At 54.2% G+C, this 19,701-nt stretch overlaps 1 protein-coding gene across 1 annotated transcript in view; it reads left to right on the plus strand.

Moving 5' to 3' along the window:
* Window positions 1-19,701, plus strand: part of CLCF1 (cardiotrophin like cytokine factor 1) — a 37,893-nt gene that overhangs the window by 16,473 nt on the left and 1,719 nt on the right. Inside the window, exon 2 of the mRNA XM_030562650.1 lies at window positions 13,852-14,018. Within this exon, the coding sequence (XP_030418510.1) occupies window positions 13,852-14,018 (167 nt within the window). The remainder of the gene's footprint in view (window positions 1-13,851; window positions 14,019-19,701) is intronic.

Here is a 19,701-nt window from a genome sequence, read left to right on the forward strand (position 1 = left end):
CTTTCTCACTCTTCTGTTTTACTGCCTTGGCTCTTTCTTTTTCTCTGCTGTTCCCCCTCTCTCCATCCCCCTCACCAGTTCTGTCCCTTCCATTTCACTGTGTTTGTATTCGGGTTGGAACGCAGCAGGCGTAAATGTAGGTCTCACTGTGCAAGGCAAGCTCTAGAAACCTGATCCTGCAATGGACGCAGGGTTTTGTCCCAGCCCTGTCTGCGCAGCCCTCCCTCATGCAGCGAGCAGGAAAACATGTCAAAATGGGCCATAAAAGTTCTGTGCTGGGGCTCACGCCACTATGGACTGGGCCAGTGCAAACACAGGAGGCAGGCGGAGTTATACATTAGCACCCCCCGACCCACACCAGTGAACAGCTCCCCCGTATACGCTTGTAGAGGCAGGGGTACACACATACACAACCTGCCTGTGCGCTCCCAGGCCCACGCACACCCAGAGGAGCTCTCCCATTCACCTCGGGGGAGCAGTCTTTGCATAAAGCACCTCAACCTGTCAGCACTGGAGAAGAGCCCAGCCAACCAAAGTGGCTAGATGGATGTGCTCACTCCCGGCCCAATGTGCTTAGTGTAGAGGGAGCTTTACTTTCCTTGCAGCTTCCAGCGCAGGATCCTGCCTCCCACATTTGGGGGCAGGGTCCCATGGGGAGACCCATGTGAGGGGCAGAGTGAGGGGTCTTTTGGGGGCAGGGTCCCATGGGGGGAGCAGTGTGAAGGGGTCCCATTACAGAGCAGGCACAGCCAGATGGACTGGTGCCAGCAGGGAGAGTTCCTTCCCAGATGCCCATGTCATTGGAGCTTGACTAGTAGTTTGTTTCTTAATCTCTTTGCATCTTTGACTGTGAAATCTGATGTGAAAGGGCATCACGTAGCTTCCACCTGTAATAACCATCCCGGTACTTCCGCCAGCAGGGCAGCCAAATACTCCCAGCTGCTGGGATACAGAAGAATCGCAGTAGCGGGGGGCTGTGAGTCAGGATTATGGGCATCTATTGAGCTATGTAGGGGCGAGCCTAGAGCTGGTATGGCTGTGGGCCTGTGGGTCAGGATTGAGGGGCTTTGGCAGAGCTGTTTTTTTTTTTGTGGGGGGGTAGTCTAGGTCTGGGATAGCTGAGGGGCTGTGAAGCAGAATTTAGAGGTATTAGTGGAGTGCGGGGGAGGGGGAGTCTGGGCCTGGAATAGTTGGGTGGCTGTGAGTCATAATTAAGGGGCATCAGCAGAGCTGTGGGGGAGGGGAGCAAAGGCAGGCTGTGAGTCAGGGTTTAGGGGCATCATCATTGTCACCCCCACCACGGGAGATATGACGGGGAGATTCCTGGAGCTGTGATGGGAAGTGGAGTCTGGGGAAGGCAGCTCCCTCGGCTGCTGAGCGAGGTGCCAGTTGGACAGGAAAAGTCTTGGAAACGAGATGTGACCTTTATAAAATAACAGGCTAATTGGTTTGTCTTTCATAACCTGCCCCTGACGTCAGGGAAGATGACGGGAACCCAGCCTGCGGTTTCCTGCAGGCCTCTGCAAAGGTCATTGTGGGCCACTCCCGGCCCCTCCCTATATTAGGGTCTCCCCCCTCACCCAGAACAGCTCTCAGCTCCATCCCAAGTTGGGGTCTCCCCCCATAACTCCTGGGGACAGCTCTTAACTCCTTTTCAAGTAGGGGTCCCCCCTCACTTCTGGAGTGGCTCCCAGCCTCTTCCTGAGTCTGGGTGCCCCCTTTGACTTCAGGACATCTCCTAGTCCCTCCCCAAGTTGGGGTCCCCCCTCATCTCTAGGATAGCTCTCAGCCCATCCCTGAGTTGGGGTCTCCCCCCTCACACCCTGGTAAGCCTCCCAAACCCTCTCCAAGTCAGGATTCCCCTCATTCCCTGACAGGGCTCTCTGGCCATCCCTGAATAAGGGATTCCCCACCCCTAGCAGTCTGGTATAGCTCCCAGACCTGCCTTGAGTTGGACTCTCCCCCTTTACTTCTCACTATTCCTCCTGGGTTCTCTCCATGTTGGAGTTCCCTCCTACCTCCCAATACAACTCACAGCTCTTCCCCCAAGTCAGGGTCTCTCCTTGTGCCTCAGCATGACGCCTCCCTCCCAAGTTGGGCTCCCTCATCATTCCCAATATGACTCAGACCCCTCTCTGAGCTGGGGCTCTCCATGTCACACCCAGTATGACTTCTGGCCCCTCTCCAAGTCAGGCCTGGCCCCTGACTATCAAGTACCACTTCTTACCCCTGCTAGCATTGGTATACTAGCTGAGAGGTCTTCACATGATGTCCACATTGCTTACCAAGGGACCTTTCCCTGCCTCCTACCCATCTCAGACTCCTGTGAGCATTTCATGTGTCACCCCAGCCCATCACACTCCGCTGGGGCTCATCTCAGCCTGGCCTGGATGCCTCCCCTTGAAGGGAGTAGCAGGGGGCTGAGGCCAGGGTTTGGGATGCATAGAATTTGCCTGACCCTACTGACACCTGTCTTCCCTGCCAAGGCCCTCCACCATCCCCACAACCTGCCTCAGAGAGACCCCACCTCCTCACACACTGCTCCCCTCATAGGAACCCCAACCCTGCCCCAGAGCCTGCCACCTCCCCACACATTATTCCCTCTGTTGGACCTTGACCCAGAGAGATCCCCTTCCCCCACACTGTTCCCCTCATGAGACCCCCCACCATGCCCCAGAGAGACCCTCCCTCCCTGCACACTATAGGATCAGGTTCAAGGGCATTGCAGGAGATTCTCCCCCCCACCCTCCGGGTCTGTCACATTAGTGAGGTCTGTTTAGTCTGTGGCTCCCTAATCACCTCGAACTGGGCTGCTCTCTCTCTGCCTCTGTAAACATCTGTCGGGATCAATCCATTCATGAGCCCAGCCAGGTCCTGGCCTCCCCCATCCATCACCCCCTCTACCATCCACATCCCGCACAGTCAGCCCTACCCTGGGCTGACATGCAGAGAGCAGGCGCCAAAGGGAGCTCTGCCTCCACCCTCCAGCCAGTATTCCCCAGAGCCTTCTCTTTCTGGAGCTGACCAGTGTCACCGTCATAGAATAATCAGGGTTGGAAGGGACCTCAGGAGGTCATCTAGTCCAACCACCTGCTCAGAGCAGGACCAATCCCCAGACAGATTTTAGTGCCAGATCCCTAAATGGCCCCCCTCAAGGACTGAGCTCACAACACTGGGTTTAGCAGGCCAATGCTCAAACCACTGAGCTATCCCTCTCCCTACTCCAGTGAAACCCTGTAGTGGGGATCCCCCAGCCCCAGTGTATATCCCCCCAGAGATTCCCCTCTGTACAGCTCTTCCCCCACCACACACACACTTTAGAACAGGACTTGAGGTCACCACCTATAGTGGTTGGTCACAGGGAAAGGGCTTTGGTGCTTCCCTCTGCTCAGATCTTGTTTCCTTTGTCTGACTGTGGCCTAAAATGGCAGCTCCATAACCAAGGCTGTTTTCCCCCACCTTGCCCCCAAGAACATCCTGCAGAGGGGCCTTTGCCTTTTAATGAAAGTGAACATTGTTTATAGGAAAAGAGAGGGCTGTATCAGGGTTGAGGGGAGCCAGCAGAGCTGGGAGTGGGGAGCTCAGGACTAGGACAGCAGGAGGCTGCATGTCAGGGTTGAGATGCACTGGCAGAGCTAGGGGTAGGGGGGAACCCAGGGCTGGGGTAGCAGATGGCTGTGGGTCAGGGTTGAGGGGCACTGGCAAAGCTGTGGGGAGAGGCGGAGCCCAGGGCTGGGGTAGCCGAGGGTGGTTTGCTGAGACTGACATATCTGCAAAGCCTCGCAAGGTGCTAATGAAAGAACCTAGAGCCTTCCTCACCACAGATGAGGAATGCAGGGATGTTGCGATTAGGAAGGCAATAAAGTCTGCTACAGCATTAATAGTAGGTGACTCGGAGTACCCAAATATAACCCATCCAGGCGTCCCGTCGGGAATGGCCTTGGAGAAATGCTTTCTCAAGACCATATAAAGGATTGTTTCTGTGTCTCTCATTTTGGAGCAGTTGAGAAGAGAGGCTGCTCTGGACTGAGTTCTGAGCAACCCAGCTGGGTCAGGTTAGGGAGTCGCTGGTTCACTGACTGCGCTGCTGTGTAATTGAGTCTGATGTGCTGGCAGGAATAGTGTTGTCCGCAGTGGCCTGGTGAAAGCAAATGGCCAGGAGGGGAGCAGAACAAACTGTCAATGTTTGCAAGAAGCAGCCCAAAGGGGAGCAGGAGGGAACGAATCCTTCAAAGCAGCAGGGAGGCTGCTGAGGGCTCCACTGCTAGAGTCACTGCCCTGAAGGAGAAGCAGGAGCAACTACAGTAGCAGCCAGTGGGTAGATACAAGAACACAGCAAGGCCCAACCAGGGCCGGTGCAACCATTTAGGCGACCTAGGCGGTCGCCTAGGGCACTAGGATTTGGGGGGCACCATTTTCTTCTGCAGCGACCGCGGCAGCCGGATCTTCGGCCGCCCCAGTCGCTGCCGACATTTAGGCGGAAAGAGCTGGGGCAGGGGAGTACGGGGAGGGCCGCCTGCAGCAAGTAAGGGGGGGGCGGCACGCAGGGGAACTCTCTGCCCCAGCTCACCCCTGCCCCACCTCCTCCCCGAGCACATCGTGGCTGCTTCACTTCTCCCGCCTCCCAGGCTTGCAGCGCCTAAGCCGATTGGTGCTCGTGCTCATGCGCAGAGCAGGGGTGAACTGGGGTGGGGGGGTGCTTCAGGGCGGAGTGCAGAGAGCTGCCGTGGGGGGGCACCTCAGGGCGGAGTGAGGGGAGGGTGCAAGGTGGAAGTTTCGCCTATGGCGCAAAACATCCTTGCAACAGCCCTGGGCCCAACCCATGTCCTTAGGGATCAGGAGAGCAAGGGGAGGGCAGCGGGGCCCGAGGAGTCATTTCCAGAGGTCATTTCCTACCCCTGCATCACTACAGAGTGATGACTCTATTAAACAATGCAGTTAGCCTATGGAACTGGATGGCAGCAAGGCTGAGAGCTCACACCAAAGGATAAGATATCTCTGGGGTCGTAAGAGATTCTGCTGCTGCATTAGGCCGTCTGAATGTGTTTAAGGGACCTAAGCCCACCTGCAAACCACTAAGGATTTGTCTAGATAAGGGGGAAAGAGTCATGGTTAGGTCAGGACTAGTGAGCTACTTCCAGCTAACCCTGCCCCGCTTCCTTTATAAATCTAGACATAACCAAACCTAAATTTCTCCTTGGGCAGGTCTTTGAGGGCCTCTGTGCTTCCTATTTGTGGGGCCTAGTGCCCTTGGTGTCCAGCTGTGGAACTGCCCAGAAAAGCCATGTCTACAGGAGGGTGCATGCGATATCTCGTGTGAGAGTGATGTCATTTACTCTATGTAAAGGCATATACCCTTCTCTGTGATGGCGGCGAAGGACTGAGGCAATGAGCTAAAGGAACTCAGGCTAGAGGCTCTCTAACTCTAGCTTGATCTTTCCTTGTAAAAGATAGCATTTAGGGTAGTATAGGTGATTCCATTGGTGATAGTCCTTCCCTTATCCCTCACTGGGGCCACGTCAGGCCCCACAACAACTTCAAGAGACGTGCCTCTTGTCCAGCAATTATACCGGAGACAAACACCCACATCTGGTGCCTCTTATGCCATGGTGAAACCCATTGGGTAACTTTAGGTACAGTCTGTCATGTCTTCATCCCCCATGACAGACAGCAGAGATACTGGAGGCTCCTCTGGCTTTTCAGTGTCTGCAGCCTGTGATACCCTTGATGGACCCCTTGGAGTATCGAAACCAGCCTCTGTGCTGCACACATTACCACTTCAGCTTCAGCACTGCCTTGAATCACAGGCTCAAGATGGGAATCTTCTCAGCCTGCTGCATGGTGCGGATCCCTCACTCAGTGTCACTGGGGGCAGTTCACTCTAAAGTGACAAACTTGGCACTGCCTACTAAGGCCTCAGTAGCCTTGGCACTATGGCAGAAGGCACCAGCCTCAATACCTACTCCACACCAGGCACCATTACCCTCATTGTCGACCCCAGACCTATCATCTGACACAACAAACTAAGAGCAAACTCACCCCGAGGGTCATATAGTTGCTCCTTTTTCACTTGGAGAGGTCATGATATCTCAGACACCAAAGCAAGAACAATGGCCACAGGAATGGTTCTCAGGAGGTACTCCTTGCTGAAGTACAATGGCGTAACACCTGCCTCCCCAGGGAAAATTAAAGACCTGCCTTTGAAGGCATGGACCTCTTGAGTGACAGACCTGACAAGGCCCTGGCCTCTTCCAAAGACAGGCTCCCTCACAGCACCAAGGGACACAGTCTCACAGGTAATATCACCTGCCTCCAAAACCTGCTCTGGCCAACAACCTCAGCAGGACTGGAGCAGGATTCCTCACCACACATCCTCAGCCCCCAGCATCAGCCTCTAAACAGCAACTCTGATGGTGCAGTCAAGAGCTGCATACATCACATCACCAGTCCTTTGTCCCTCATTCTCTTTCTCTCCTGACCTTGTCTCTCCTCCTTCCATAGTGCCTGATGCATGATTACTTCCACTCTCTGGGTACTAGATATCATCTACAACAGATATTCCACCCAGTTCTGCACCAGGCCACCTCCCTCTCTTTCCTGCCTCTTCAGGCACTCGTCTCACCAGAGAGTCTCATTGGAAGAGCTGGATTCCCTTTTCAGGAAGGGAGCCATAGAGGTTCCGCAGATCTCCAGTGGATATTCTGTTCTCCAAGAAGAGCAACGACCTGAGACCCATCATAGAATATCAGGGTTGAAAGGGACCCCAGGAGGTCATCTAGTCCAAACCCCTGCTCAAAGCAGGACCTAATCCCCAACTAAATCAAGCCTGACCTTAAAAACCTCTAAGGAAGGAGATTCCACCACCTTCCTAGGTAACCCATTCCAGTGCTTCACCACCTTCCGAGTGAAAAAGTTTTTCCTAATATCCAACCTAAACCTCCCCCAATGCAACTTGAGACCATTGCTCCTTGTTCTGTCATCTGCTACCACTGAGAACAGTCTAGATCCTCCTCTGATCTCCAGAGTCATAAGGAAGAGCAGACTGGACAAAGCCAATGTTTTACTAAGAGCCTTTTTGTGGCCTCATCAGCACTATTGTCCAGATCGCATTGCAGCTGACCAAGGAGTAACCTTATCTGCTTGCCTCTGTTCTCAGGCCTCCTGAGTCAACTGCAAGGGAGGAGTCTGCATCCCAACCCACAGACACTCCCCTAGCAGTGTGAAGGGTAGATGACCTGCTGACCAATGTAGATTGTTTCGACTCTTGGAGGGCCCAAGCCGTTCTCTTACAATCCAGAAAGGGCTCTGTCCTCAAATGAAAACTATTGCCATCTGACTGCAGGTAAAGTGCTCACTCCATCATGAGCTGGGGTCCTTACAGTCCTAGAGCATCTTCTACCCCCTAATTCCCAGGACTTCACCTCCCTATGGCACAATATCTATCTTCTCTCCCTGAACAGTCTCCAACGTTCCTTAAGGGCATGGTAAATCATTTCCTCCCATGAGGAGCCCCCACCTTTATGGGAGCTCAGTCTTATCCTAACAAAGCTGAGGGGCCATCCTTACAGAGCTCAGGTTCTAAGGTCCACCCCCCTCCCTGTGCTTCAGAGCCTGAGCTACAATGTCTACATTGCACTTTTTAGCACTGTAGTGCAAGCCCAAGTCTATAGACCTGGGCTCTGAGACTTGCTGCCCCGTGTTTTTAAATGCAGTATAGATGGACCCTCAGTGTTCAGTGTGAGTCCCCAGTTTTCTAAAATAAGAAGGTAAAGAGACATAAAGGCAGAGTCAAGACCATGAGGTCCCACTCAGGATAGAGGACAATTGAAGGCAATCCACCTACTGTAGGATGTTACTACGTAGGCAGAAGGAGAGAAAGGATAGGGCACCAAACTAGGCAGCAGGACTCCTGGATTCTCTCCAAGTTCTGCCACTGTGTGACCTGGGGCAAGTCCCTTCCCCTCTGTGTGCCTCAGTTTCCCTGTTTGTAAGAGGGGGGCATAAGTGATCCTGACTGGCTGACTCATGAGATTTGTGAAGCTACATTCCTTTCTAAAGAAGCCTCTCACAGCCTCCACCCCTGCCCATGGGGCTCTTGCAGTCTGGACGGCGCTGTTGAAAGGCAAGGTGTTGTTAAATGTGGAGTCTGGGGAGCAAGGGAGGGGCCCTGCTCCAGAGACAGTAGGCAGTAGAACAGCTGGAGTTGTTGAGGGCAATAAATCCCTGGGAGCTGATGACCTCACCAAGAGTGACAAGGCTGAACCACTCACAAAACAGTGTCAGTGAGGGGGTCTGCATCACCCCAGAGCAGGAACCCTCTTACTCTTAGTACTACCATGGCAAAGAGAAGAGACCCCTGCTTGGGAGTAGGAGAGGGACACAGCAGCCTGGCTGTTGGGGGTGGGTAGGATAATGGGGCCCTCTCTAGCTTCACTGAGTCCTTGGAAAGGCTTAACAATAAAGCTCCCTCTCTGGATCTTGTGTGGAATCCTGGGGTGCCGCCGAGATGGGTAAAGACAGAGCAGTTATCAGAGCAGGGGCACATCTAGCTTCGTATCCCATCTTTGACAGTGCTCCATACCACCTGCTTTTAAGGGAGCTGCAGGAAACCCTGGGGTGGGGAGTTACAGGATAACATGCCCATCCATGTAGTCTCTAGCTCCCATCAGCTGGGGGTTGGCTTTGCCCTGCGGAAGGAGGGGTTTGGTCCTTCCCAAAGCTCTTGCCTATTTTACATCATTGCTGTTCTAATTGAATGTTCTCATTCTCCCTAGAAATGCACGAGCTTTTTATGAATCCTGCTGAGCTCTTAGTTCCAGTAACATCTTGCAGCAGTGAGTTCCACAGGCTAAGTGTGCATGGTGTGAAAAGCTGTTCCTCTGTGCAGAAGTTGCTAAGAGAAGAGGATCAGGGAATAGGAAGGAAGGGTATATCACTGGCTGGGAAGAGCAGACTGCCTGAAAAAACTGGATTTGGTTCTGTGATTTAAGGAGGAAGGTTGGGCTTGTGATTGCACTCATAGGCTGAAACCCACCAGAGGTGAGTTCAGTTCCTCACTCTACTACCGACTTCCTGTGGGTGCATGGGCAAGGCTCTTCACCTCTCAGTTACCAGGAAAATGAAGATAATGATCCTTTTTTGTGTGTCTGGTCTTTTAAGACTCAGTTCTTTGGGGCAGGGACTGTCACTCGCTGTGTATCTGTGCAGTGCCCAGCACAATGGGGGCCTGATCTTGGTTCGTGCCACTAGGTGCTGCTATCATCATAGTATTACAGATAGAAGCAACATATAAAGGAGGAGGAGGATGCATAAATGCTGAGGTTTGACCAGTCTTAACACAGTGTTTCCTAATGTATTGAGTGTGGGGGGCTGAAAAACTAGTTTGGAATCAAGGGGCATGAGCTGAGCTGTGGAGAGGGGAGCCTAAGAGTGGGATAACAGAGGGGCTATGCATCTGGATTGATGGGCACTGGCACAACTGTGGAGGGAGCCCAGAACTGCGACAACAGGGGGCCGCTGATCCAGATTGAGAGGCATTAGCAGATCTGGGGGAGGGAAGAAAGCCAAGGACTGGAATAACAGGGGGCTCTGGGCAGATAGGCAGGCCTCCCAATTGTTCCCAAGGGTGCCAGCTTTCATTTAAAAAGAGTAAGACTCCAGCTGTTCCGACAGGGAACAAAACCTTGTAAATATGAACCAAGTGTAACTGACGCAGCCTGAGTTTGCAGAGAGCCCCAGAGAAAGGTGCTGAGGTGTGAACTGCCCTGCTGCTTTCACTGGGCACTCACTTACATGCCCAAGATGCCACTTTAAGTGTCAACGTTGTTAACTCTTTCACTGCTGGTCAGAGCATGTCAGAAAGAGTTTGGAGGGGAGCATATTTTTCAGGCGTAAGATTATATGGGCCCTTAACCACAAGGCAGATGCTATTACTTGTATTTGCCTGAAGGGGGCACCTGGTCTTCCAAGGTTTGGGGAACGTGTTAACACCAGCCAGTGATGTCAGTTTAATTAGGACACGGGGACAATCTGAGGCATATTTCCTCCAGACCTTTCCTCGAATTCAGCTGCTGCAGGGCAGGTGCAGGGGGGACGCTCTCGCAGCCAGAATTCCATGCTGCAAAGAAGTTACCTGTAGGCACTGACAGGCCCTGATCAGCATAGAAAAGAGCCAGGCACCATGCAATGGGGTCTGTGGGGAGGCCCAAAAGTGTTTGGCTGCCAGAATAGGGAAGAGACAGGGCCTGCTCACCAGCATGGAGATGTGCCAGGAGAGGAGAGAGACTCAGGCTGGTGTGGGGAGATGTGAGCGAGGGGCTGGGATGGAACTCTCACCCATGATTAAGGAGCACTCAGACAAATGTTCCTAACTGAGCCTCCACCTGCAGGACTCACTGCTGCAGTTTGGTCCTGAGGTGGAGAGCTCTCTGCACTCCTAGAAGAGGGAGTATAGGCTCATGGGAATAGGGAGAGATTGCAGAGAGGGGAGATAGGTGGGCTCTGCACTCTCAGGCTTCTGGGCCTGAGCTGATCCCCAGCTGGGGAACAGGAAAGAATTAGGCACCATGGCACAGGACGGTGCAGTGAGGTGCATTGGGTGATTTGCACCATCTGTAAGAAACAGATGGAGGGAGGCAGAATATCAGTCTAGGGCCCATTGGTCTGATCCAGCACAGCAGGATGGGAAATGGTACTTACTGGGCTAGAAGGGCCCATTGGTCTGATCCAACCTGGTGTCTGTGAGGATAGATACCAGCTTAGATGGACCCTTTGGTCTGCAAGGTAGTAGCTGGGCTGGAGGGAGAGAGGGAATATCATGCTGGGTGGGCTGGTTGGGCTGATCTGGGCTTGGTAGGAAAGGGGATTGTCTGATTTAGTGTAACAAGGAATGGGCATTGGGTACTGGGCTAGGGGGCTTATTGTTCTGATCCAGCATGGCATGGAGAGGGATGGGGGCTAGACCAGCCCTGGTGTGATCGGGTGCAGCAAGGGGTTGAGGGATAGCAGAGTAGATGGGCACATTGGTCTCTTACAGTGTCTGGGGCGGTGGGGGGCAACGTAAGGATAGCTGGGCCATTTGGTTGGCTCTCCAGGCGGTTCCCTAGCTGGTCAGCACCAAGGTAGGAGCGCATGTCCCCCAACCCCCAGTACACGCATGCACAACACTGAGGAAGCTGCTGGCTGCAGCCTTTGGGTCTGTGCCTCCCAGGCAGCTAAGCAGACTGGGCTCTTAAAGGGAAAGCACAGCGACTGCACAGGCCAAGTGACCCAGGTGAAGGAACATGTGACACCTCGCTTTAATGGGCTGCCTGTTTCCTCCCCTGAACTGAGGCCAGCTCCACTCTGGGCCCATGTTCCAGCCTCGCTCTGCCCTGCCAAACAGGCAGGGAGGGGCTGCCAGAAGGTTCACTGCAGGGGGTTGGGGGGGAGGGAAGGATGGGGGGAGGAGGGTGATGGGGGACAGGGGAGGGGGCAAGCGGGAGAGGAAACCAGGGAAGGAGGCAGGAGAGGGATTATGCAGGGAGCAGAGGGTGAAGGGAGAAGTGGGCCAGAGAAGAAGGGGGGTTGTGGAAACAGAACCCTCTGGCAGGTGACTCCTTGATCTGGCTCTTGGCCTGGCCCTGCTGTCTAGCCCCTCCCCACACTGGGTTAGAAATCACGGGGCTCTGCCAACCCCAGCTCTGGAAAATAGCTCTGCGAGCGTGACACACTTTTTCGATTAAGAGTTGGCAGGAGTGCATTCCGGCCCTCAAACTGTTGGCAGGGTGCAGAGGGGATGAAAGGGAGTTGAGGCAGCAGGGCAGGAGGGAAGAAGCCTGCTTGCTGCCTGCCACCCCCAGCTCTCCCTGCCCTCACCCTTCACCCCCTCCGATTAGTTAAATTCCAGTTGCTGTTCTACAACATGTCTGGGATGTTTCTTTTGTTAACGTGTGAGAGGCTGTGATATCAGAGAGACCTCAGCCAGTCAGCATGGAGCTTACCATAACTCATTAGCAAGCTGTCAGCCTATTGATTGCTTTGCAGGGGCATTGGGGCAAGGAGAGATCTCATGCTATGAAGTCACAGCATGATGTCATCTCTGATTCATTTGACTTTATTTCCGTTGGGGTGTATGACAGAGACTATTGCCATCTGCTGAGCTGAACTGAAAGTGTTCAGCTGTATGTCATAGGTTCTGTACTTCTGATAGCAAATGGGGATTCTCCATTAGTTCAGTGGCCCACACATGGGCTTCATCAGTAGGAGGATCCAAGTGCTATACCCACTGATGCTGTGACGTTGAGAGTAGTCATATTGTCCATGGAGTGCTGGCTAGTCCTGGCTTAGTTAAAATAGCTGAGATGCAGCTGCCTCTGGGGGGATGTAGCAGCTGTTTATACAAGGATCCCTTGTCTGGTGCCAAGATGTAGCCACCTCTGGGTTGGGGCCCAGCAGCTGTATAAACAGGGATTACTCATGCAGTGCTAAGATGCAACCTCCTCTAGAGTGGGGCATGGTGCTGTTTATCAGCTGTTTTTCAACTGTGATGCTGTCTAGGAGAGGCCATCTCCAGAAGAAGTGCAAGAGGTATAGGGAGGCAGAATGGAATTGCCCAGGTTGGGATTGGTCCAGGGCATGGCGTGAACACCTGACTGAGGCAAAGTGCTGCAAGATGCTCTTTAATGAAGCGTGCAAGTGGCCAGGGCCTGGGCTTTGTGTCTCATAGGTGATTCATCGCAGGTGAGAATCACCTTCCTGAGCAGGATTCACGCACCAGCACGAGTAATGGGCACGTCCCCTCCATGGCCAAGAGCCAGCAGCCTACGCAGGCATGTCTCCCTTTACATCTCCTTCCTGCCAATCCCAGCGGAGCTGCAGTGAGACACTGGAACACTGCATGGTTCTGGAGCCTGAAACCACCATGCTCTTGAACCTCTAAGCCTACAAACCTTGTCGGCTCCCTACACGCTAAAGCCCCAAGAGCTCCAACCACACTGAATCCCTGACAGCTGCTGAGCTCCTGATGGGCCCTGCAGCACCCACTACTCCATGCCTCCAGTGGGCTCTGGCCCCATGTTTAGCTGAGCATCAAACCAAATCACGCATTCTGAAGCAGTAAGAGAGTCCTCTACCTCCAGCTGTGAACCCTCTGACCCTCCTTTCCCTTGGGGTTTGGGACCCAGAAGAGATACTCAGCCCTGGACCGAGGAGGAGTAGAGGTGGCCAGGCACACATTAGAAGGCCTGTTAGACCAGTTAGGCCTCAACTCCCCAACACCCACAGCATCTGCCTCTTGCTCCCAGCTCTTTCCTGAGTGCACTACAGGCTTTATCACTCATTTGAAACAGGTGTGTGAGACACCCATAAAAATACCTGGCTGAGCAGCTGGGGCTGGAGGCCATTCAGGGCAGTGTGGAGGAGAATGTGAGACATCCTGTCTCCCTGGGCTGGGGAACTGGCCTGGATGGCCCCAGAGAGTGCACCCCACCTGTCTCTTCTCAACCACCAGCCAGAGCACATTCAGACCCAGCCTGAACACAGCCCTGGGGCAGAGCAGTGGGGTGACAGCTTCAGAGACAAATTCATGTCACAGCATCCCCTGCTGGAGAGGGCAGGGCTAGGCAGCCACAGGTTCTTCCTCCTACCCAATGTCACAATAACCCTGCTGGGCAGAGGAAGTGCCACCCTCTCTCTGGTGTCACAGTGCCCCCTGCTGGGGAGGGCAGGGCTGGGCAGTCACAGGCCTCCTCCTACCCAATGTCCCAGCGCCCCCTGCTGGGGCGGACAGGGCTCAACAGAGGTAGGCTCTGCCCTTGCCTGTGTCAAAGCGCCCCTTGCAGCCCCCTGAGCTGGTCATTGTGTTCCCTGCAGGAGATTCTTGGGGGATCTTTGCCTTCCTGTGTGCCGCACTCTGGAACCTGCCTGCGATCCCCGCCCTGAACAGCACAGACGAGGTGGGTGCCGGCCAGTCCATCCAGAAGACCTACGACCTCACCAGGTATCTGGAACACCAGCTGCGCACACTCGCCGGGACCTATGTGAGTACAGGGAGGGCTATGGAGCAGGGCACAACCCTGTGACCCCATCTCCCCTTTCCTCGCCCATCCCTGCCTGTCCTTAGCTCTCCCCCTCTCCTGCCCCTTTCTCCCACCCATGCCTCCTGTGCAGTCGCTCTCCTCCCCTCCCCCAACTTAGATGTCTCTCCAGAGGGGTGGGGGTTGATTCCTTTCTGTCCTCCTTGGGGAGGTCTTGGTAAATGATAGGCTCCCAAAAGTGATTCTCCCACCCAGGAGACCTGGGGACGGTGGGTTGTAACTCAATTTCCACCCCCCGCACACGAGAGAGCAGGGAGGATAAATGGCTGAGGCATGTTCTGTTATAGGATCTGGCTCTGTATCATCCTGATGTGGTCTGGGGGCTGAGTCAGGAAGCAGCTCTTGGAGTGCAGGGAAGAGCTGCAAATCCTCTGCCTCTCCCTGATTGGGGTCTCTGTCTCATCCCCAGCCCCCTCTCTATTCTGGGCCCAGTTCTCTGCCCTCCCACCCCGCCAACATCCCCTTCTGGGGTCTGGGGCTCCCACTCTCCCTGTCTGCACCCACCTGCCCCTGCTCTGTCATGCATATCTCCCAGCTCACACCCTTCCCGCTGCGTGGCTCTAGCCCTGGCAGGATGCCCTGCATCATGCCCCCTCCCTGTCCTCGGGCACCGGGGGAGTCTCCCACTGTTTACACTCTGTTGTGCTGTCTCTCCATGGGGTGAGGTGAGGCCCGTGTGTCAGAACTCGCCTGGGAGACGCCCCGGCTGGGCCACGCTCCACCACGCACAGAACAGGCACCCAACCATGGCAACAGGGGACACCGCCCGCATTAGACCCACGAGCCTATCCAGCCTGGTATCCCTCTCCCCGCTGCTCTGCCAGACCAGACCCACAAGCCCATCCAATCTGTATCTCCCTCCTCCTGCTGGGCCAGATCACACCCTTGGGCCCATCTAGCCTTGTATCCCCCCATATTGGATCAGACTTACGGGCCCTTCTAGCCTCGTCTCCCTGGCAATGCCCAATGCCAAAACTTCCCATGGATATTGTCCAGCCTGGCCTGTGGATTCCACTTCTCTCTAGAGTTTTGTGCCAATGGGTTATAAGGAGCCCTGGGTAACTATAGGCCAGTTACCCTGACACCGATCCCGGGCAAAATCATGGAAAGGTTTAAATGGAATACAACAAAGAATTAAAGTGTGGTACCATGATGAATGCCAGGGAGCCGTGTTTTGGAAAATAGGGCTCGTCAGACAAACCTGATATCCTGTTTTTTGATGAAATCACAAATTTGATAGTAAAGACAACTATGCTGATGTAACATACATTGATATCTGTGAAGCAGTTGACTTAGTCCCGCAGGATAATCTGATTAAACAGTATGGTGCAAAATCAGCGTAGACCATATTAAATGGATTAGAAACTGGCTAACTGATAGAGCTGAAAAGTAATTATAATTGGAGAATCCTCATCCAATAGGGGTGTTTCTATTGGGGCCCTGCAGGGATCCCCTCTTGGCCCAAAGCTGTTTGATATTTTTATCATTGATCTGGAAAAATATACAAAATTATACTGGTGGTAAAGTTAGCACATAATACCAAAATTGGCAGTGGTAAATACTGATGTGGGCAGGTTAGTTAGACTGACTGATCTGGATTGCTTGGTAAACTGGGCTCATGTGAACAAGGTGCATTTTAACAGAGCCAAATACAAGAACATACATTCTTCGTTCCTAGGTGTAGGCCATGCATACTGGAGGAGGGACCATATCTTGGAATGAAAAAGCACTAGGGGGTCATGGTAGATAACCAAACAAACATGAGCTCCCCGTTCAATGCTATAGCTCATGTGATCCTTGGATGCACAAGCAGGGGAATGTCCAGTGGGAGGAGGGAAATGGTGTTACCTCTGTGTATGGCATTAGTGAGGCCATTACAGGAACAGCATGTCTGGTTCTGGTAACCATATCAGAAAAACTGGTCAGGGTTCAGGAAAGAGCGAAAAGAATGAGGCGAACTCTGGGAAAGTCTGTGTGATGGTATTTATCTACCTGGGGTTGTTAAAGAGAAGGTTAAGGGGTGATTGACCCTGGTCAATAAGTACCAAGATGAGAAGATGATTCTGGTGCGGGAGAGCTCTTTAAACTAGCAAAGGCAGAATGAGATCCGATGGATGAAGTCAGCAAAGCGCAAACTGGGAACGAGGCGCAACCTTGTCCGAGGTTCCGTGAATACTATTGATGATTTCACAGTAACTGTCACACAGCAGCACTTTTATTTTTTATTCCAAATTCTTCACACATTTTTCTCAAAAACGTTTGGGTTGGAAAATGTTCGATTCCCTCCTCCTCCTTTCATGGTGTTTCCATTTTGACATGGAAAATGCAGGTGAGAGAGGAAAACCTTTAAAAATCCAACCTCAAATGTTCGGGGGGGTGGGGAGAGTGATGAAAACTGGAAAATTTTGAAAAAATGAACATTGGGGGTGAAAATATGCATCTCTGGGACAAAAGGCCATTTTGGACACTGATACAATTGTTCAGTATGTCGCCAGACTAAGCAATGTGCCGTCCTTTGGGCAGCTTCCCACAGGGCCTGGCGAGCAGCTTCCTCTCCCTGGATTCTTTCTTCTCACAGTGGGACTCTTTCTAAAGGATCTGCTCTAGTGCAGCAGTTCTGGGCTGGAGGCAGGAATCCCTGGGGATGGCTCTCTGGCCTGGGTTATGCAGGAAATCCGACTAGATCAGGGGCAGGCACACTTTTTGGCCTGAGGGCCACATCAGGTTTCCAAAATTGTATGGAGGGCCAGTTAGGGGAGGCTGTGCCTCCCCAAACAGCCTGGCATGGCCCAGCTCCTGCCCCCTATCCGACCCCCATTGCTTCTGGCCCCCTGATGCCCCCCCAGGACTCCTACTCTATCCAACCCCCCCATTCCCTGACAGCCCCCCCAGGCCCCCTGCCCCATCCACGCCCCCATTCCTTGTCCCCTGACCACACCCGGAACCCCTTCCCCTGACTGCCCCCCACCGCCCCATGCAACCCCTCCTCTCATTCCTGACTCCTCACCCCCCCGGGACTCTGCCCCATCCAACCCCCCTGTTCCCTGTCCTCTGACTGCCCTGACCCCTATCCACACTCCCGCCCCCTGACCACCACCCCCAAACTTCCCTGCCCCCTTATCACGCTGCCTGGAGCACCAGTGGCTGGCAGCACTACAGCTGCGCCGCCTGGCTGGAGCCAGCCATGCCACAGCACAGCTGCAGAGCACTGGGTCAGGCCCCGACTCTGCAGCTGTGCTGCCCCAGGAGCTCATAGCCCTGCCACCCAGAGCATTGCACCAGCAAGGCAGTGAGCTGAGGCTGTGGGGGAGGGGGAACAGCAGGAGAGGGGCCGGGGACTATCCTCCCTAGGCAGCAGCTCAGGGGCTGGGTAGGAGGGTCCTGTGGGCTGGATGTGGCCGTAGTTTGCTCAGCTCTGGACTAGATGATCTCAGTGGCCCCTTCTGGCCTTAAAGTCTAGGGCTATCTGAGTTCTTGGCAGCTACAGTGTAGGACCTGACCCTATGACATCTCTTGTCAGCTGCCTGCACCCTGGAGATGTCCTTGGCCTTTGCTAGACCTCTCCTTTCTTCTAGGATCATGGGGTAGGTTGGAGGGCACTCAGCAGGGGGAAATCCGGCTTGTGTCTCTGTTTCACCTCTCTCCCTCTGGTCACATGTGTGACTGAGGCATGCTCCCTGCTTCCATGTTCACATGTCAGTGCATGTTAGTGCTCTTCAGTCTCTCTACTTTCACTCCAGCTCACTCTGTCTGCCCCCCCACCTCTGTGTATGTCTCCCCCTCTACTCCCGTACCCTCCCCCACTCTAGGGTGCTCACCTTGTCCCTGCGCCCCCACCAGCTTCCGCTTAGGCTTGCGCAACGGATGGGGAGAGACATCTCCATTCGCCTCCGGGCAACACTGAGGAAATTAATTCATCTCCTGAGCTTGTCAGATTGTTCAGGTGCCCACACCGCCCCACCTGCGGCATTGACAGACCTCCTTGATTCTCCCTGAACGCCTGCTAGGGCTCCCCTGCTGCGGGGGCTGCTCCCCATGCCGTCCTGGGGGACGGGGAATCCCTGGGTGTGGGGAGGCAGGGGAGCAGCAGTTTGGAGGATGGGTATGGGAATTTGCATGTGTGGAGGCATGTTAGCAAGCATGTGTGAGAGAATGAGTACATGTGTTGAGGGTGAAAATGGGCGTGTGTGGGGTGTGTGCGCTCATCGGGGCTGCACGTGTGACTGTGTGTGGGGGGGTGCATGTGGGTATGTGTTGGTGTGCATGTGTGTCAGTGTGTGGGGGGGTGTATGTGTGTCAGTGTGTGTGTGGGGTGTCTGTATGAGGGTGAATGTGGGTATGCGTGTGTCACTGTTCAGATGTGGGGGTGATAATACGCAGGTATGCAGGATGTGCATGGGTGTGGAAATTGGTGTGTTATGTATGTGTGTGAGATAATGGGCATGCATGTGGGAGGGTGTGTCACTGCATGTATGTATGGAGTGTGGGAGTACCTGGGCATGAGAATGTGCAGATGTGTGAAATGTACGTGAGAATGTGTTTGTGGAGGTCAGTGTGTGTCTGCGTGGGGTGGAGGGTCAGTGTGTGTCTGTGAGGGGCAAGGGGGGGTCAGCGTGTGTCTGCATGGGGTGGGGGGTTAGCATGTGTCTGTGTGGGGCGAGGAGAGTCAGTGTATGTCTATGAGGGATGAGCGGGGTCAGCATGTGTCTGTTGGGTAGAGCATCAGCATTTCTGTGAGGGGTCAGTGTGTGTCTGCATGGGGTGAGGGGGTAGCATATGTCTGTGTGGCGAGGAGGTCAGCATTTCTGTGAGGAGTCAGTGTGTGTCTTCATGGGGGAAGTGGAGTCACCATGTGTCTGCATGATGGGGGTGGGGTCAGTGTGTGTCTGCATGCGATGAGGGAGGGTTCTGGGGCTGACTAGTTTCCCCAGCCCTGCATTGTCCTCCATCCTGTGCATAGACTTAGGTGGAGAACACACCCCTTGCCCCCCCCACTTTCACTGTCTGTGGGGGGCACACCTGGACCCCCGTCTCCAGCAACACCGCACTCCGATGGCCTTGGTTCACCTCCACTTCCCCACTCAGCAGCCCGTAAATTATCTCATCCCTGGGGCTGACAGCTGGTTCCGCCTGCTTCCTAGCCCCGTCATTAGGGCCTCACCTGCGAGACAGGGCCTCCCTCCCTCCATCATCCCTGGAGGAATTCCTGAGAGCCGCCTGCCGTGCTCTGAAGTGTCCTCGCCTGCGCCAGGGGGCACAGGAAATTCCACAGCTCATGATGGGGCAGAAGCAGCCCTTCCCAGGGGGCACAGTCCCTGAGACTTACTACCCCCAAGGCCCAGAAGTGCTTCCCCCGCCTCATGGCATTTTGGTGCCAGTGTTCCCACCCCTGCCCCGACAGGGATTCCCTGGCTCTGTGCCCCTGCCTTGGTTGGCCATACCCTCTGGCTATGGGGCTCAGGGGCTCTAATCCCAAAGGCCTTTATCCCCCCCACATCCTCTTTGATGCATGGACTGGCGCTGGGCTCTTTGGTGCATAGGCCAAAGCCTGTGATCCTCATGGAATTCACTTCAGAGCCATAGTCCACTGAGACCCCGGCCTCCCGTCCCCTGCCCCTGGCCCGGG

This window comes from Gopherus evgoodei, chromosome 4 (genome assembly GCF_007399415.2).
Source record: "Gopherus evgoodei ecotype Sinaloan lineage chromosome 4, rGopEvg1_v1.p, whole genome shotgun sequence".
Classification (NCBI taxonomy): domain Eukaryota; kingdom Metazoa; phylum Chordata; order Testudines; family Testudinidae; genus Gopherus; species Gopherus evgoodei.